The 15591-nt window shown below is 35.1% G+C and overlaps 2 protein-coding genes across 2 annotated transcripts in view; both read left to right on the top strand.

Moving 5' to 3' along the window:
- The window catches only part of rasa3 (RAS p21 protein activator 3), a 127511-nt gene extending 122067 nt beyond the window's left edge, over nt 1-5444 (top strand). Inside the window, 2 exon segments of the mRNA XM_062035508.1 lie at nt 13-196; nt 3122-5444. Of these exon segments, the coding sequence (XP_061891492.1) occupies nt 13-196; nt 3122-3197 (260 nt within the window). The 3' untranslated portion in view covers nt 3198-5444.
- A 4863-nt stretch (nt 5445-10307) lies between these two features.
- pros1 (protein S) overlaps nt 10308-15591 on the top strand; it is a 28394-nt gene continuing 23110 nt past the window's right edge. The window contains exons 1-2 of the mRNA XM_062035518.1: nt 10308-10577; nt 10797-10954. Of these exons, the coding sequence (XP_061891502.1) occupies nt 10505-10577; nt 10797-10954 (231 nt within the window). The 5' untranslated portion in view covers nt 10308-10504. The remainder of the gene's footprint in view (nt 10578-10796; nt 10955-15591) is intronic.

A 15591-nucleotide genomic window follows, 5' to 3' on the forward strand; every position in this document is an offset into this window, starting at 1 on the left:
TGGGGTGCACAGAGGCCTGCGGCAGTAAGTCTGTGTACGACGGACCCGAGCAAGAGGAGTACTCCAGCTTCCTCATCGACGACCCCCAGGAGACCTACAAGACCCTGAAGATGATCGTGTCGGCTGTGCAGACTTTGGAGCAGCAGCACACCAAGTACAAGCGGGACAAGTTCAAGAAGACCAAGATAGGCAGCCAGTAAGTGCATCTAATATTGTTTTATTTGGATTAGAATATGTCACTTACCTTCATTCACCACAGTCGTCCACTTTGTGCTCCATCAGGGCTCCAAACTTTTTCCAATGAAAACATGCGGGGCCATTTTGATATTTGTCATTTTCAAAACTAATACTTTTTTTAATCCTTTAGTGCTCCTCTCAAATTGTCTCATGTGGACACAGAAAGGTCTCAGTCATTAAAAATTTAAAATAATTAATAAATTATTCATCTGTTTTTATTCAACGCCTAAATCAACTTAAGCTCTGTTAATATAAAGTTTTTGTTGTTATGTTTTATGCCCTTTTTGTCAAAACCCTGTTTTTGGGGGTGCAATATGCAATATTTTCCCCTTATAAATTTATAAAAAAATATTCATAAATTATTAATATTTTCTTATTATAAACACCTAAATCTCTAGATCAACTTCAGCTCTGTTGATATATAAAGTTTTACTTGTTTAGTTTTTATGTTTTATGCCCTTTATGTCAAAACCCTGTTTTTTTTGTTTTGTTAGTTTTTTTTGGGGGGGGGGACCCCAAATATGCAATATTTTCCCCTTATAAATTTATTAAAAATAATTCATAAATTATTAATATTTTCTTATTAAACACCTACATTTCTACATCAACTTCAGCTCTGTTGATATATAAAGTTTTATTTGTTTTGTTTTTGTTTTATGCCCTTTTTGTCAAAACCCTGTTTTGTTTTTTGGGGTTTTTTGGGGGGTGGGGGGGATCCCAAATATGCAATATTTTCCCCTTGTAAATTTATAAAAAATAATTCATAAGTTATTAATATTTTCTTATTAAACACCTAAATCTCTAGATCAACTTCAGCTTTGTTGATATTTAAAGTTTTATTTGTTTTGTTTTGATGTTTTATGCCCTTTTTGTCAAAACCCTGTTTTTATTTTTATTTTATTTTTAATTTTTTTGGGGGTCGGAGGCGCAAAAAAACCAAATATGCAATATATTCCCCTTATAAATTTATAAAAAATAATTCATAAATTATTAATATTTTCATATTCAACACCTAAATCTCTAGATCAACTTCAGCTCTGTTTATACAAAGTTGTATTTGTTTTGTTTTTATGTTTTATGCCCTTTTTGTCAAAACCCTGTTTTTTATGGCAAAATATGCAATGTTTTCCCCTAATACATTTTTAAAAAATAGTTCATAATTTATTAATCTTTTGTTATTCCACGCCTAAATCGCTAGATCAACTTCAGGTCTGTTAATATATAACGTTTTTTTCATTCATATTTGTTTTATGCCCTTTTTGTCAAACACTGTTTTTTGGCAAAAACACAAAAAATGCAATATTTTCCTCCAATGAAAATTGTAAAAATAAATCATAAATTATTAATCTTTTTTATTAAACGCCTAAATCTCATACAGTTTTATTTGTTTTGATTTTATGTTTTATGCCTTTTTTGTCAAAACCCTGTTTTTTATGGAAAAATATGTGATATTTTCCCCTAATACATTTTTTAAAAATAGTTCATAATTTATTAATCTTTTTTAATTCCATGCCTAAATATCTAGATTAACTTCAGGTCTGTTAATATATTAGGTTTTTTTTCATTCATATTTGTTTTATGCCCTTTTTGTCAAACCCTGTTTTTTTGGCAAAAACACAAAAAATGCAATACTTTCCTCCAATGAAAATTTTAACAATAAATCATAAATTATTAATCTTTTTTATTAAACGCTTAAATCTCATAAGGTTTTATTTGTTTTGATATAATGTTGTATGCCCTTTTTGTCAAAACCCTGTTTTTTATGGCAAAAACACAAAATATGCTATGTTTTCCCCTTATTCATTTTTTTTAAACTAATTCATAAATTAATATTTTTTTATTCCACTACTAAATCTCTAGATCAACTTCAGCTCTGTTGATATATAAAGTTTTTATCATTTATATTTGTTGTATGCCCTTTTTGTCAAAACCCTGTTTTTTGGGCAAAAAACACTAAATATGCAATATTTTCCTCTAATGAAAATTGAAAAAATAAATTAATAATTATTAATCTTTTTTTATTAAACGCCTAAATGTCATAAAGTACTTTTTGTTTTGTTTTTGTTTCATGCCCTTTTTGTCAAAACCTTGTTTTTATGGTGAAAACACAAAATATGCAATATTTTCCTCAAATGAAAATGTTAAAAATAAATATTATTTTTATTTTTTTTTATAAGCGCCTACATCTCATAGTTTTATTTTATTTTATGTTTTATGCCCTTTATGGCAAAAACACAAAATATTTAGTCAAAACCCTGTTTTTTGGACAAAAACACTAAATATGCAATATTTTCCTCCAATGAAAATCAAAAAAATAAATTAATAATTAATAATCGTTTTTTATTAAACGCCTAAATGTCAAAGTACTTTTTGTTTTTGTTTTTTTCATGCCCTTTTTGTCAAAACCTTGTTTTTTATGGTAAAAAACACAAAATATGCAATATTTTCCTCCAATTAAAATGTTAAAAACAAATCATAAATTAATATTTTCTTTAATAAACGCCTACATCTCAGTTTTATTTTATTTTATGTTTTATGCCCTTTATGGCAAAAACACAAAATATGCAATATTTTCTTCCAAAAAATGCAAAGTGTAATAAATGAAGTAACTGTGAAGTAATTGGACCCTTAAATATTACAATAAAATGTTATTATTAAACAAAAAAACATTTATTAACAGGCATAAAAGTACCAAAACTTGGTTACCATTGAGTACCAGGATCGATTCCCAGGCATGGGTTCAAATGTGAAAGGTACTCATTCCCAGTACCGGAGCAGGAAGGGGCTAGGAATAAGTTTCTTCTTTAGACAAGCGTACTGAAGTATTTTTGCTATTAAATGGCTGCTCTGATGGTGACGTGATGACGTCTTCTTGTTTCCTCAGAGAACATCCGATCGGAGACAAGAGTTTTCAGTGTTACATCCGCCAGCAGTCGGAGAGTTCCACCTACTCCATCTGACCTCTTTTTGCACCGCCCAGGACCGCCGCGTCCTTCTGCACTCCCTGCGGTGAGTCCCGGCGAATCGCCGTTTTTTTTTTTTTTTACGTTCGCCGGGCCCCCCGCCCCCTCGTGTCACGGAGGAACTGACCTCAGACAGGAAGAGGAAGTGCAGGGAGAAGAGAAGAAGACGGGAACTTTTCTCACTGGTGCATTCCCCCAGTGAGCGACGTGCACTTTAATCGCCTCCGCATCAACGGACCAATAAGTCACAGCACATTTTCAAAAAGTGGATTTTATCGCTTTGATTTGTACTTTGCTTACGATAGTTCTTTGTAGTCCATGTACCACAGACCAAAAACTCTGTAGTTTGGCCCCCAGCTACACAAGAGCAGACAGCGGGGGCCTCACAAGAAGGGATTGTGGGGACCGTGAGCGCTAATTAGCCCCCTTTTGCCTAAATGTGTCAAAAGTCAATGATTAGCTTCATTTGAAATGTCACGGCAAACGTATTCCTAGCCCCTTCCTGCTCCATCATGGATAAGAATATTCCCTTGGAGACTCTGGCTCGTCAGGCCTGGTCTAGTAAGGCAGTTGGATTTCAAAATGGAATTTTAAGTCGACAAGATGTATTATTTTGTGTCTCAATGATTACAAAACAGCTCCCTAGAAAATGATTTTTAAAAATCGATTCTTAAGACTTTTGTACCGATTCAGCATGGTAATAAATAGGAATCATGATTCAGATATAAATACAAAAATGTACAGCACCCCCAGTATTCGTTCTGGGTTCGATCCCAGGCTCGATTCAACCTTTCTGATAGACAAGCATGACCACAAATCTTTAAATGGTGGCAAAACAACTCATTGGTGGAATGAGACAATATTTGGGTGATCGTTCTCCATGTAAGAGTTTGAAGATAACTTTCAAATTGTGTGCCATCTTGTTTTGAAGACCGGAGTCGAACCACGTCTTCGCTCGTCTTGCCCCAAATTGTTCTGTTTCGCCTCCCTGACCCACCTTTTCCAGTCATTCCAATATCGTCCTAAGTCGTCGTGTTCGCTGACGTCGCCGAGTTTTGCGCCCGTTCTATTTCAAGAAGTCCCCCTACTGGCTGCTGACAGTCTTACACCTCAGAGTCCACTCAGGGTTCTGGGTTTGAATCCAACACTTTCCCCCATTTGCTGCTTCTGATCGTCACCATTGCCAAAACGGTGGCTTCTGAGCACCGCCCACATGTTTCATAGCTCCTGTGCCAGTCAGTACTTTTTATACAGCCCTCCTTTTGACACAAACTAAAGAAAAACACCACCTATTAGATGTGTTTTTTTAATATATATATATATAAATATAAATATCATAACCTGTGATGTTTTCAAACCTTCAATCATGTTTATGTTAGCTGTGTTGTGTGAACTTGACTCTTTGTCATGCGACGACTGAAGTGTATCTTAAAGTGGTGTGTGTGTGTGTGTGTGTGTGTGTGTGTGTGTGTGTGTGTGTGTGTGTGTGTGCGTGTGTGTGTGTGTGTGTGTGTGTGTGTGTGTGTGTGTGTGTGTGTGTGTGTGTGTGTGTGTGTGTGTGTGTGTGTGTGTGTGTGTGTGTGTGTTAGGAGACGATTCGATTCGCGATTCAACACGATTCAAAACGATTTTCTCAATGTATTATTTGGTAAAATAATTAAAATCAACATTTTTCAGTTTAAAGGTTAGAAAAAACTCCTGGTTGCAAAAAGATGGCCTCAAACATCTTTTTTTAATTAATTTTTTTATAAATTTTAGAAAATGATGACTGGATTTCGAATCGGGATAAGTTTGTGTGTCATGGCAACTGAAAGAAGTCAGTGTTAGAGGTGAGATGAAGGCACAATATATATTTCAAAACAACAACAACATCACTGCCTGTTATGAAACTATCTTCTACATGTTGCGCCACATGTTTATGTCACGGAGCATAATTTATTCTTATTCAGCACACACGATATTTGTATTATTTACCTTCCCGTCACGCGTCAGCGGGAAGGTAAACGTGGACTCCAATCCTCCCAGAAGTGTTGATTTATGCAATAATGTTTTTTTTCTCAACATGCAATAATAAGGTTGACTCTGTGAAAGGAGAAGTTTGTCATTTTTACCAGACACTTAAAAGGGAGAAGAGTGTTTTGTATTTCAATAAGCATATTAAATGTGTGTATGAATGGTGAAATGTGATGTTTTATCCTTAATAATGAAATGGAAATATTCATGCACACCTGGTGTCTGTGTCCTTTGTGTCTCTCTCACTTCACTTTGCTTCCAGGTATTTATTAACTGTACATTTACATGTTAAATGTATTGAAGTGTAACAATGTCAACACAATATTTAAACTACACTGGGTATGGGTTAGTTTTTGCCTCATGCCTGTGAGAATCCTGCGTGAGACTGAAGCATTAGGTAATACTGCAGATAATGCCGTATCATCTCTTTGGGACTTATGTGCGTTCTTCACTCGCGCTTTAAATGAGGGGTGAGTCGAAAACTAATCCAGACTCGCTGCAGTTCCCTATTTTCTTTTATCACACACAACTGTTTGATCCAAACAAAGTCATAAGTATGATAGTCACTGCATCTTTTCATCCAAAATAATAAGTGTTGGGCTTGTAAAACGTGGTACTGAGTTTGAAACGCAGTCAGAAATGTTTTTGTTCATGAATTAGTTTTAATTAAGTTTAAAAGGCTGTTTGCAAGCTTAACGCAGATGCCAAGACTTTCAAAATATAGTAAGCATTTCAGCCCGTAGTCACGTACTATTAAATGTGTTATTTTGCACTAAAACAATTTAGTCACATGAATTTGTTTTGGTAAAAACATGTTTCAAATTAATATGTATTTATTTTAAATATTGATATACTTATTTCAAATAATGATATATGTTTAACTTAATATTTATTTACTTTAAATATTCCATCCATCCATCCATTTTCTACCGCATTTATATATATAATTTGATATTTATTTACTTTAAATATTGACGTTAATTTGATGTAATTATTTACTTTAAATATTGATAGGTATTTAATGTAATCATTTACTTTAAATATTAATAGGTATTTGACGTAATATTTATTTTATTTAAATATTTATATATTTACTTTAAATAATGATACATCTTTAATTTAACATTTATTTAATTGAAGCATTTATATATATTTAATATGTTCTTTTTGAAATATTGATACATATTTAATTTAATATTTATTTACTTTAAATATTGATAATATACATTACATTTAATATTTATTTACTTTAAATATTGATATATTTACTTTAAATAATGATACATCTTTAATTGTATATGTATTTACTTTAAATAGTGATACACATTTAATTTAATATTTATGTACTTTAAATATTTCATCCATCCATCCATTTTCTACCGCTTTGATATATATATAATTTGATATTTATTTACTTTAAATATTGACGTATACTTGATGTAATTATTTACTTTAAATATTGATAGGTATTTAATGTAATCATTTACTTTAAATATTAATAGGTATTTCATATAATATTTATTTTATTCTGTGATGAGGTAGCGACTTGTCCAGGGTGTACCCCGCCTTCCGCCCGAATGCAGCTGAGATAGGCTCCAGCACCCACCGCGACCCCGAAAGGGACAAGCGGTAGAAAATGGATGGATGCATTTATTTTATTTAAATATTTATATATTTACTTTAAATAATGATACATCTTTAATTTAACATGTATTTAATTTAAACATTGATAAATATATTTAATATTTATTTACTTTAAATATTGATACATATTTAATTTAATATTTATTTACTTTAAATATTGATAATATATATTTAATATAATATTTATTTACTTTAAATATTGATACATATTTAATTTAATATTTATGTACTTTAAATATTGATAATATATATTTCATTTTATATTTATTTACTTTGAATATTGATATATTTACTTTAAATAATGATACATCTTTAATTTAATTTTATATTTATTTACTTTAAATATTAATACTCATTTAATTTAATATTTATCTACTTCAAATATTGATATATATATATTTGATTTGATATTTATTTACTCTGAATATTGAAAGATATTGAATTTAATATTTATTTACTTTAAATATTGATAGATATTTAATTCAATGTGTATCATAAAAGTGATAATAACAAGTCAGACATTTTTTTTTTTTTTACTTTTAAAACGTAAATCTCCAGATCAACTTATGTTTTTGTTTATTCGTTTAAGGCCTTTTGTGTCAAAAGAAAAATCAATGCAATATTTTCCCCAAAAATATTTCATAATTGGAGCTTTGGATAGGACAATAATTCATAACAACATGTGTTGTAATTAGAGATGTCCGATAATATCGGCCGATAAATGCTTTAATATGTAATATGAAATTATCAGTATCGTTTTTTTTAATTATTGGTATCTGTTTTTTTGTGTGTTTTTTTTATTAAATCAACATAAAAAACACAAGATACACTTACAATTAGTGCACCAAGCCAAAAAACCTCCCTCCCCCATTTACACTCATTCACACAAAAGGGTTGTTTCTTTCTGTTATTAGAATTCTGGTTCCTACATTATATATCAATATATATCAATACAGTCTGCAAGGGATACAGTCCGTAAGCACACATGATTGTGCGTGCTGCTGGTCCACTAATAGTACTAACCTTTAACAGTTAATTTGACTAATTTTCATTAATTACTAGTTTCTAGGTAACTGTTTTTATATTGTTTTACTTTCTTTTTTAGTCAAGAAAATGTTTTTAATTTATTTATCTTATTTTATTTTATTAATTTAAAAAAAAAAAGGACCTTATCTTCACCATACCTGGTTGTCCAAATTAGGCATAATAATGTGTTAATTCCACAACTGTATATATCGGTATTGGTTGATATCGGTATCGGTAATTAAAGAGTTGGACAATATCGGAATATCGGATATCGGCAAAAAAGCCAAAGCCCTAATTGTAATTCATTATTATTCTTCATTTATTTAATTATTATTATTGTTTAAAAAAAAAATGATGCGGGCCGCAAAATGGCCCCCCGGCCGCACTTTGGACACATTTCTATAAAAAAAATGGAGAAGCACGGTAATGGGGGGAGGGGCCCAAAATAAAAATGAATTAACTGACCAATGTTGGTGTTTCTGTCTAAAATGACCGACAATGTAACAATATCTGTGACAACAAACGATACTGAGCCGATGCAGAGCCGAAAAATCAATGCAATATTTTCCCCAAAAACATTTCAGAATTGGAGCTTTGGCCAGGACAATAATTCATAAAAACATGGATTGTAATTCTAAAATGACCGACAATGTAACGATATCTGTGACAACAAACGATACCGAGCCAATGCCGAGCCGAAAAATCAATGAAATATTTTCCCCAAAAATATTTCATCATTGGAGCTTTGGCTAGGACAATAATTCATAAAAACATGGATTTGTAATTCATTATTATTCTTCATTTATTTAATTATAATACTTTTAGAACGTGCCGCGGGGTCGTTAAATGTTGTGTTTCAACAAAATAAAAAAGAATTAACTGACCAATGTTGGTGTTTCTGTCTAAAATGGCCGACAATGTAACGATATCTGTGACAACAAACGATACCGAGCCGAAAAATCAATGCAATATTTTCCCCAAAAATATTTCATCATTGGAGTTTTGGCTAGGACAATAATTCATAAAAACATGGATTGTAATTCTAAAATGACCGACAATGTAACGATATCTGACAACAAACGATACCGAGCCGAAAAATCAATGCAATATTTTCCCCAAAAATATTTCATAATTGGAGCTTTGGCTAGGACGGGGGTCGGCAACCCGCGGCTCTAGAGCCGCATGCGGCTCTTTAGCGCCGCCCTAGTGGCTCTCTGGAGCTTTTTCCAAAATGTATGAAAAATGGAAAAAGATGAGGGGGAAAAAAAAAAATTTTTTGTTTTAGTATGGTTTCTGTAGGAGGAAAAACATGACACAAACCTCCCTACTTGTTATAAAGCACACTGTTTATATTAAACATGCTTCACTGATTAGAGTATTTGGCGAGCGCCGTTTTGTCCTACTAATTTTGGCGGTCCTTGAACTCACCTTAGTTTGTTTACATATATAACTTTCTCCGACTTTCTAGGACGTGTTTTATGCATGGTTATTTACAGCTAGAATTCACCAACTCGAGTATTTCATATATATTTCATATATATATATATGTATGAAATACTTGACTTTCAGTGAATTCTAGCTATATATATATATATATATATATATATATATATATATATATATATATATATATATATATATATATATATATATATATATATATTTATTTTATTTACATAGAAAAAAAATAAAAATACTTGAATTTCAGTGTTCCGGTGGCTATCCATTAGATGGCAGTATTGTCCTGTTTAACTTCTCCGTTCATTGGGCAGGCAAGCTGTTTATATTGTGGGAAAGCGGACGTGAGAACAGGCTGTCCCCACTCAGTCTCAGGTCCGCATTGAGCTGGAGGGGGCGTGGCCTCCAGCTCCGGCTGAATACCGGGAGTTTGTCGGAGAAAATCTCTGCCGGGAGGTTGTCGGGAGAGGCGCTGAATAACGGGATTCTCCCGCTAAAAACGGGAGGGTTGGCAAGTATGTCTGTATGTAATATGGCTTTTAATTTTTTGCGGCTCCAGACAAATTTGTTTTGGTATTTTTGGTCCAATATGGCTCTTTCAACATTTTGGGTTGCCGACCCCCGGGCTAGGACAATAAATCATAAAAACATGGATTGTAATTCATTATTATTCTTCATTTATTTAATTATAATCTTTTCAGAACGTGCCGCGGGGTCGTTAAAAAAAAGTGATGCGGGCCGCAAATGGCCCCTCGGCCGCACTTTGGACACATTGCTATAAAATAATGGAGAAGCACTGTAATGGGGGGAGGGGGCCAAAATAAAAATGAATTAACGGTTGTGTTTCTGTCTAAAATGAGCGACAATGTAACAATATCTGTGACAACAAACGATACTGAGCCGACGCCAGGTGTGATGGGGGTCTGGGGTCCACCCGCGCATGCGCATCACGCTCGAAAGATGAGCGCTATTAAAATGGAGGTTTAGTTAGAGAGCAGCAGTGGGCCTCTCGGCGTGTTTCTTGTTTGCCAAAGCTCTTTTTGAAGCACGAGTTCCACCCACCCACGCACACTCTCGCCCCCCACCCCCCCAACTGGAGCCAAGTATTTCGGAGGCTAAAAACCCAGATTCCAGTCCGCCGAGAAGCACTCACCAGCCCGACGATGAGGAGACACAATCTCCTGTCGCCATGTTTGCTTCTTCTTCTTCTTCTGACCTTCGTCGAAGCTTCGCGATGTAAGTTGAAACTTTCCCTTTAAAAAAAGAAAAAAAAAGGAGTGTTATTTTTTCTTCCAAATACCTCGATTCTAAATGTGTCAGGGAAACATTCCTGCTCGGTTCAGTCCTGTTTTTTTTTGTTTTTTTTGCAATGTCATGTAACACAAAAATAACATGTTTGTTGTCGCGTGCGTGCGTGCGTGCGCGTGCTTGTGCGTGCGCGCGCGTGCCCCTCAGTCCTGAGCCAGCGCGCGGCCTCGCGCTTCCTGCGCCGGCACCGGAGGGCCAACTCTCTGTTTGAGGAGCACAGGGAGGGCAACCTGGAGAGGGAGTGTGTGGAGGAGCTGTGCAACAAGGAGGAGGCCAGGGAGATCTTCGAGAACCAGCCCGAGACGGTAGGCACCGTGACCTCTGACCCCCCCCCCCGTGGTGCCTTCTCCGAAGTACTAAAAAAAAAAAAACATCAAAAAGTGTAATAAAAAAAAAAGCAAACAGGTGACATGTAACCAAAAAAAAAAGTTGCATTGTTGACTTTAGGAACACAAAGCTGCCACGCAGTCTTAGTTTTTAAGGCCTCACGAGACCAAAGGTGGGTAGAGTAGCCAGAAATTGTACTCGAGAGTGCTGTTACTTTAGAGATTTATTACTCAAGTAAAAGTAAGGAGTAGTCACCCAAATATTTACTTGAGTAAAAGTAAAAACTACTCTAGTACTGAGTAACTGATGAGTAACCTGTTCGTTTAATGATGACGGCAACAAATAATGCACAAAAACATAAAAATAGCCATGAGCAAATTCAGAGCCAGGAATATCTCTTAAGCAACTAAAACAATAATATATATTAAATAATAATACATTAACATAAAAAAAAATTGAGGCAAATTGAGCCACAATAACTTACAAACCCCGTTTCCGTATGAGTTGGGAAATTGTGTTAGATGTAAATATAAACGGAATACAATGATTTGCAAATCCTTTTCAACCCATATTCAGTTGAATATGCTACAAAGACGACATATTGGATGTTCAAACTGATGAACTTTTTTTTTTTTGGCAAATCATTAACTTTAGAATTTGATGCCAGCAACACGTAACAAAGATGTTGGGAAAGGTGGCAATAAATACTGATAAAGTTGAGGAATGCTCATCAAACACTTATTTGGAACATCCCACAGGTGAACAGGCAAATTGGGAACAGGTGGGTGCCATGATTGGGTATAAAAGTAGATTCCATGAAATGCTCAGTCATTCACAAACAAGGATGGGGGCGAGGGTCACCACTTTGTCAACAAATGCGTGAGCAAATTGTTGAACAGTTTAAGAAAAACCTTTCTCAAGCAGCTATTGCAAGGAATTTAGGGATTTCACCATCTACGCTCCGTAATATCATCAAAGGGTTCAGAGAATCTGGAGAAATCACTGCATGTAAGCAGCTAAACCCGTGACCTTCCATCCCTCAGGCTGTACTGCATCAATAAGAGACATCGGTGTGTAAAGGATATCGCCACATGGGCTCAGGAACACTTCAAAAACCCACTGTCAGTAACTACGGTTGGTCGCTACATCTGTAAGTGCAAGTTAAAACTCTCCTATGCAAGGCAAAAACCGTTTATCAACAACACCCAGAAACACTGTCGGCTTCGCTGGGCCTGAGCTCATCTAAGATGGACTGATACAAAGTGGAAAAGTGTTCTGTGGTCTGACGAGTCCACATTTCAAATTGTTTTTGGAAACTGTGGACGTTGTGTCCTCCGGACCAAAGAGGAAAATAACCATCCGGATTGTTCTAGGCGCAAAGTGTAAAAGCCAGCATGTGTGATGGTATGGGGGTGTATTAGTGCCCAAGACATGGGTAACTTACACATCTGTGAAGGCGCCATTAATGCTGAAAGGTACATACAGGTTTTGGAGCAACATATGTTGCCATCCAAGCAACGTTACCATGGACGCCCCTGCTTATTTCAGCAAGACAATGCCAAGCCACGTGTTACATCAACGTGGCTTCATAGTAAAAGAGTGCGGGTACTAGACTGGCCTGCGTGTAGTCCAGACCTGTCTCCCATTGAAAATGTGTGGCGCATTCTGAAGCCTAAAATACCACAACGGAGACCCCCGGACTGTTGAACAACTTAAGCTGTACATCAAGCAAGAATGGGAAATAATTCCACCTGAGAAGCTTCAAAAATGTGACTCCTCAGTTCCCAAACGTTTACTGAGTGTTGTTAAAAGGAAAGGCCATGTAACACAGTGGTGAACATGCCCTTTCCCAACAACTTTGGCACGTGTTGCAGCCATGAAATTCTAAGTTAATGATTATTTGCCAAAAAAAAATAAAGTTTATGAGTTTGAACATCAGATATGTTGTCTTTGTAGTGCATTCAATTGAATATGGGTTGAAAAGGATTTGCAAATCATTGTATTCCGTTTATATTTACATCTAACACAATTTCCCAACTCATATGGAAACGGGGTTTGTAACAGCACCATAGGCTCAGTAGGCAGAGATTACAAAGGAAAATAACAAGTTAGCCTTTACGCAAACCATAAACTGATAGGTGTGGGCTGCACCTGGGAACACACTGTGCACTTTTGATTGGTGTTTCTATGCATGCATGCATGCATGTGTGTTTGTCTGTCTGTCTATGAGGGTGCAGTGCGTTAATAAATGTCCGCACACGATGTACATTTGACAGTGATTCATAGCAGGGAAGCTAACATCAGCCTACGGTGACAGCCAAAATATCTACTAACGTTACTTACGAGCGATGTGCTTCCTGAAATTTGACGTTCAGTTCATGTAAGCTTAAGCTTGTTAATCATGTGACCGCCTGGCTCTGTTTGATTGGTGAAACGGAGTCAAACGTCACCAGTGACCGCAGGCATGCGATAGATCCTACTTTGAAGGTCTGTCTGACAAACCAAAACAAACAAAGCGTGCATTAACAGATCGATAAAAATCAGTAGCGAGTAGCGAGCTGAATGTAGATAAATGGAGCGGAGTAAAAGTAACTTTTCTTCTCTATAAATAAACTCAAGTAAAAGTAAAAGTATGTTGCATTAAAACTACTCTTAGAAGTACAATTTATCCCAAAAGTTAGTCAAGTAGATGTAACGGAGTAAATGTTGCGCGTTACTACCCACCTCTGGACGAGACCCTATTGGGGCGGTACAGCTCGGTTGGTAGAGCGGCCGTGCCAGCAACTTGAGGGTTCCAGGTTCGATCCCCGCTTCCGCCTTCCTCGTCACTGCCGCTGTGTCCTTGGGCAAGACACTTTACCCACCTGCTCCCAGTGCCACCCACACTGGTTTAAATGTAACTTAGACATTGGGTTTCACTATGTAAAAGCGCTTTGAGTCACTAGAGAAAAGCGCTATATAAATATAATTCACTTCACTATTGTAATTGCTCCGGGCTTTATTTTTCACTTCGATCGCATTTTCCAGGCCTTTATCGCGCATGAATGTCACCAGTTTTTGCATGCGCGTACATTATTGTATGAAATTACAGGCCTCCAATTTGAACTTTTTAAGGTCAAGGCAAGTGTTGCCTTAAAGGAGGGCTCGTATTTTAGGGCACCAAGGCAAGTTAGAAGGGCACCAAGGCAAACATTATTTTCTTTCTAGGCAGGATATATATACACATACATACATACATATATGTGTGTGTGTGTCTGTGTGTGTGTATGTATGTATGTATTCCATCCATTTTCTACCGCTTGTCCCGTTCGGGGTCGTGGGGGGCGCTGGAGCCCATCTCCGCTGCATTTAGGCGGAAGGCGAGTAGAAGGGAAAGTCAAACACACAAACAGTCAGAGTGGACATTTACAGGGTAAAATAAACACATTTTTGGGTGTAATAATAGATAAATAGATAATAATAATAATAGATGACAAAATGAACTGGAAATCTCATGTAAAAATATACAAAATCAAGTGGCAAGAATGACCAAAGGAAAATATGTTCTGGACTAAAAATCACTTCATATTCTCTGGTTCTCAACCTTTTTTCAGTGATGTACCCCCTGTGAACATTTTTTTTAATTCAAGTACCTCCTAATCAGAGCAAAGCATTTTTGGTTGAAAAAAAGAGATAACAAAGTAAAATACAGCACTATGTCATCAGTTTCTGATTTATTAAATTGTATAACAGTGCAAAATATTGCTCATTTGTTGTGGTCTTTCTTGAACTATTTGGAAAAAAAGATATAAAAATAACAAAAAATTTGTTGAAAAATAAACAAGTGATTCAATTATAAATAAAGATTTCTACACATAGAAGTAATCATCAACTTAAAGTGCCCTCTTTGGGGATTGTAATAGAGATCCATCTGGATTCATGAACTTAATTCTAAACATTTCTTCACAAAAAAAGAAATCTTTAACATCAATATTTATGGAACATGTCCACAAAAAATCTAGCTGTCAACACTGAATATTGCATTGTTGCATTTCTTTTTGACAGACATTTAAAAAAAATCTCACGTACCCCTTGGCATACCTTCAAGTACCCCCAGGGGTACGCGTACCCTCATTTGAGAACCACTGCTCTACTGCTCGCTGGTGTTACCATATCTGAGTTATTGTGCAGAAATATGAGGAAACAATTACAAAAGTACACTTCATTTACTAACTGTGTTAGATAATACATAATGTTGGATATAGAGAACATACAAACACTTACTTTATTGAATCACACATATAAAAATTCAGTGATTCAACAGCTAAAAGTATTTACAAAGCAAACTATAATGTACAATGTATAAATACATGAGCTTATGTAACGGAATTTCGTTCTTATCTGTGCTGTAAAGTTCAAATTTGAAGGACAATAAAAAAGAAGTCTAAGTCTATAACCTGTTACTCAAGTAATACAACATTTTTTCTCAACAAAGCCAAAGGAATATAACCTTAGAGGAAAATCACATTTAAAACATTTGTATGCGCGTACAACACTTAAAACCTTTAGTATATCAGTATGTGGAATTAAATTATGGACTGGGTTAACCAAAGCAATCAAACAAAGCACCAATATG

This window comes from Entelurus aequoreus, linkage group LG02, assembly GCF_033978785.1.
Source record: "Entelurus aequoreus isolate RoL-2023_Sb linkage group LG02, RoL_Eaeq_v1.1, whole genome shotgun sequence".
NCBI classification, from domain to species: Eukaryota; Metazoa; Chordata; class Actinopteri; order Syngnathiformes; family Syngnathidae; genus Entelurus; species Entelurus aequoreus.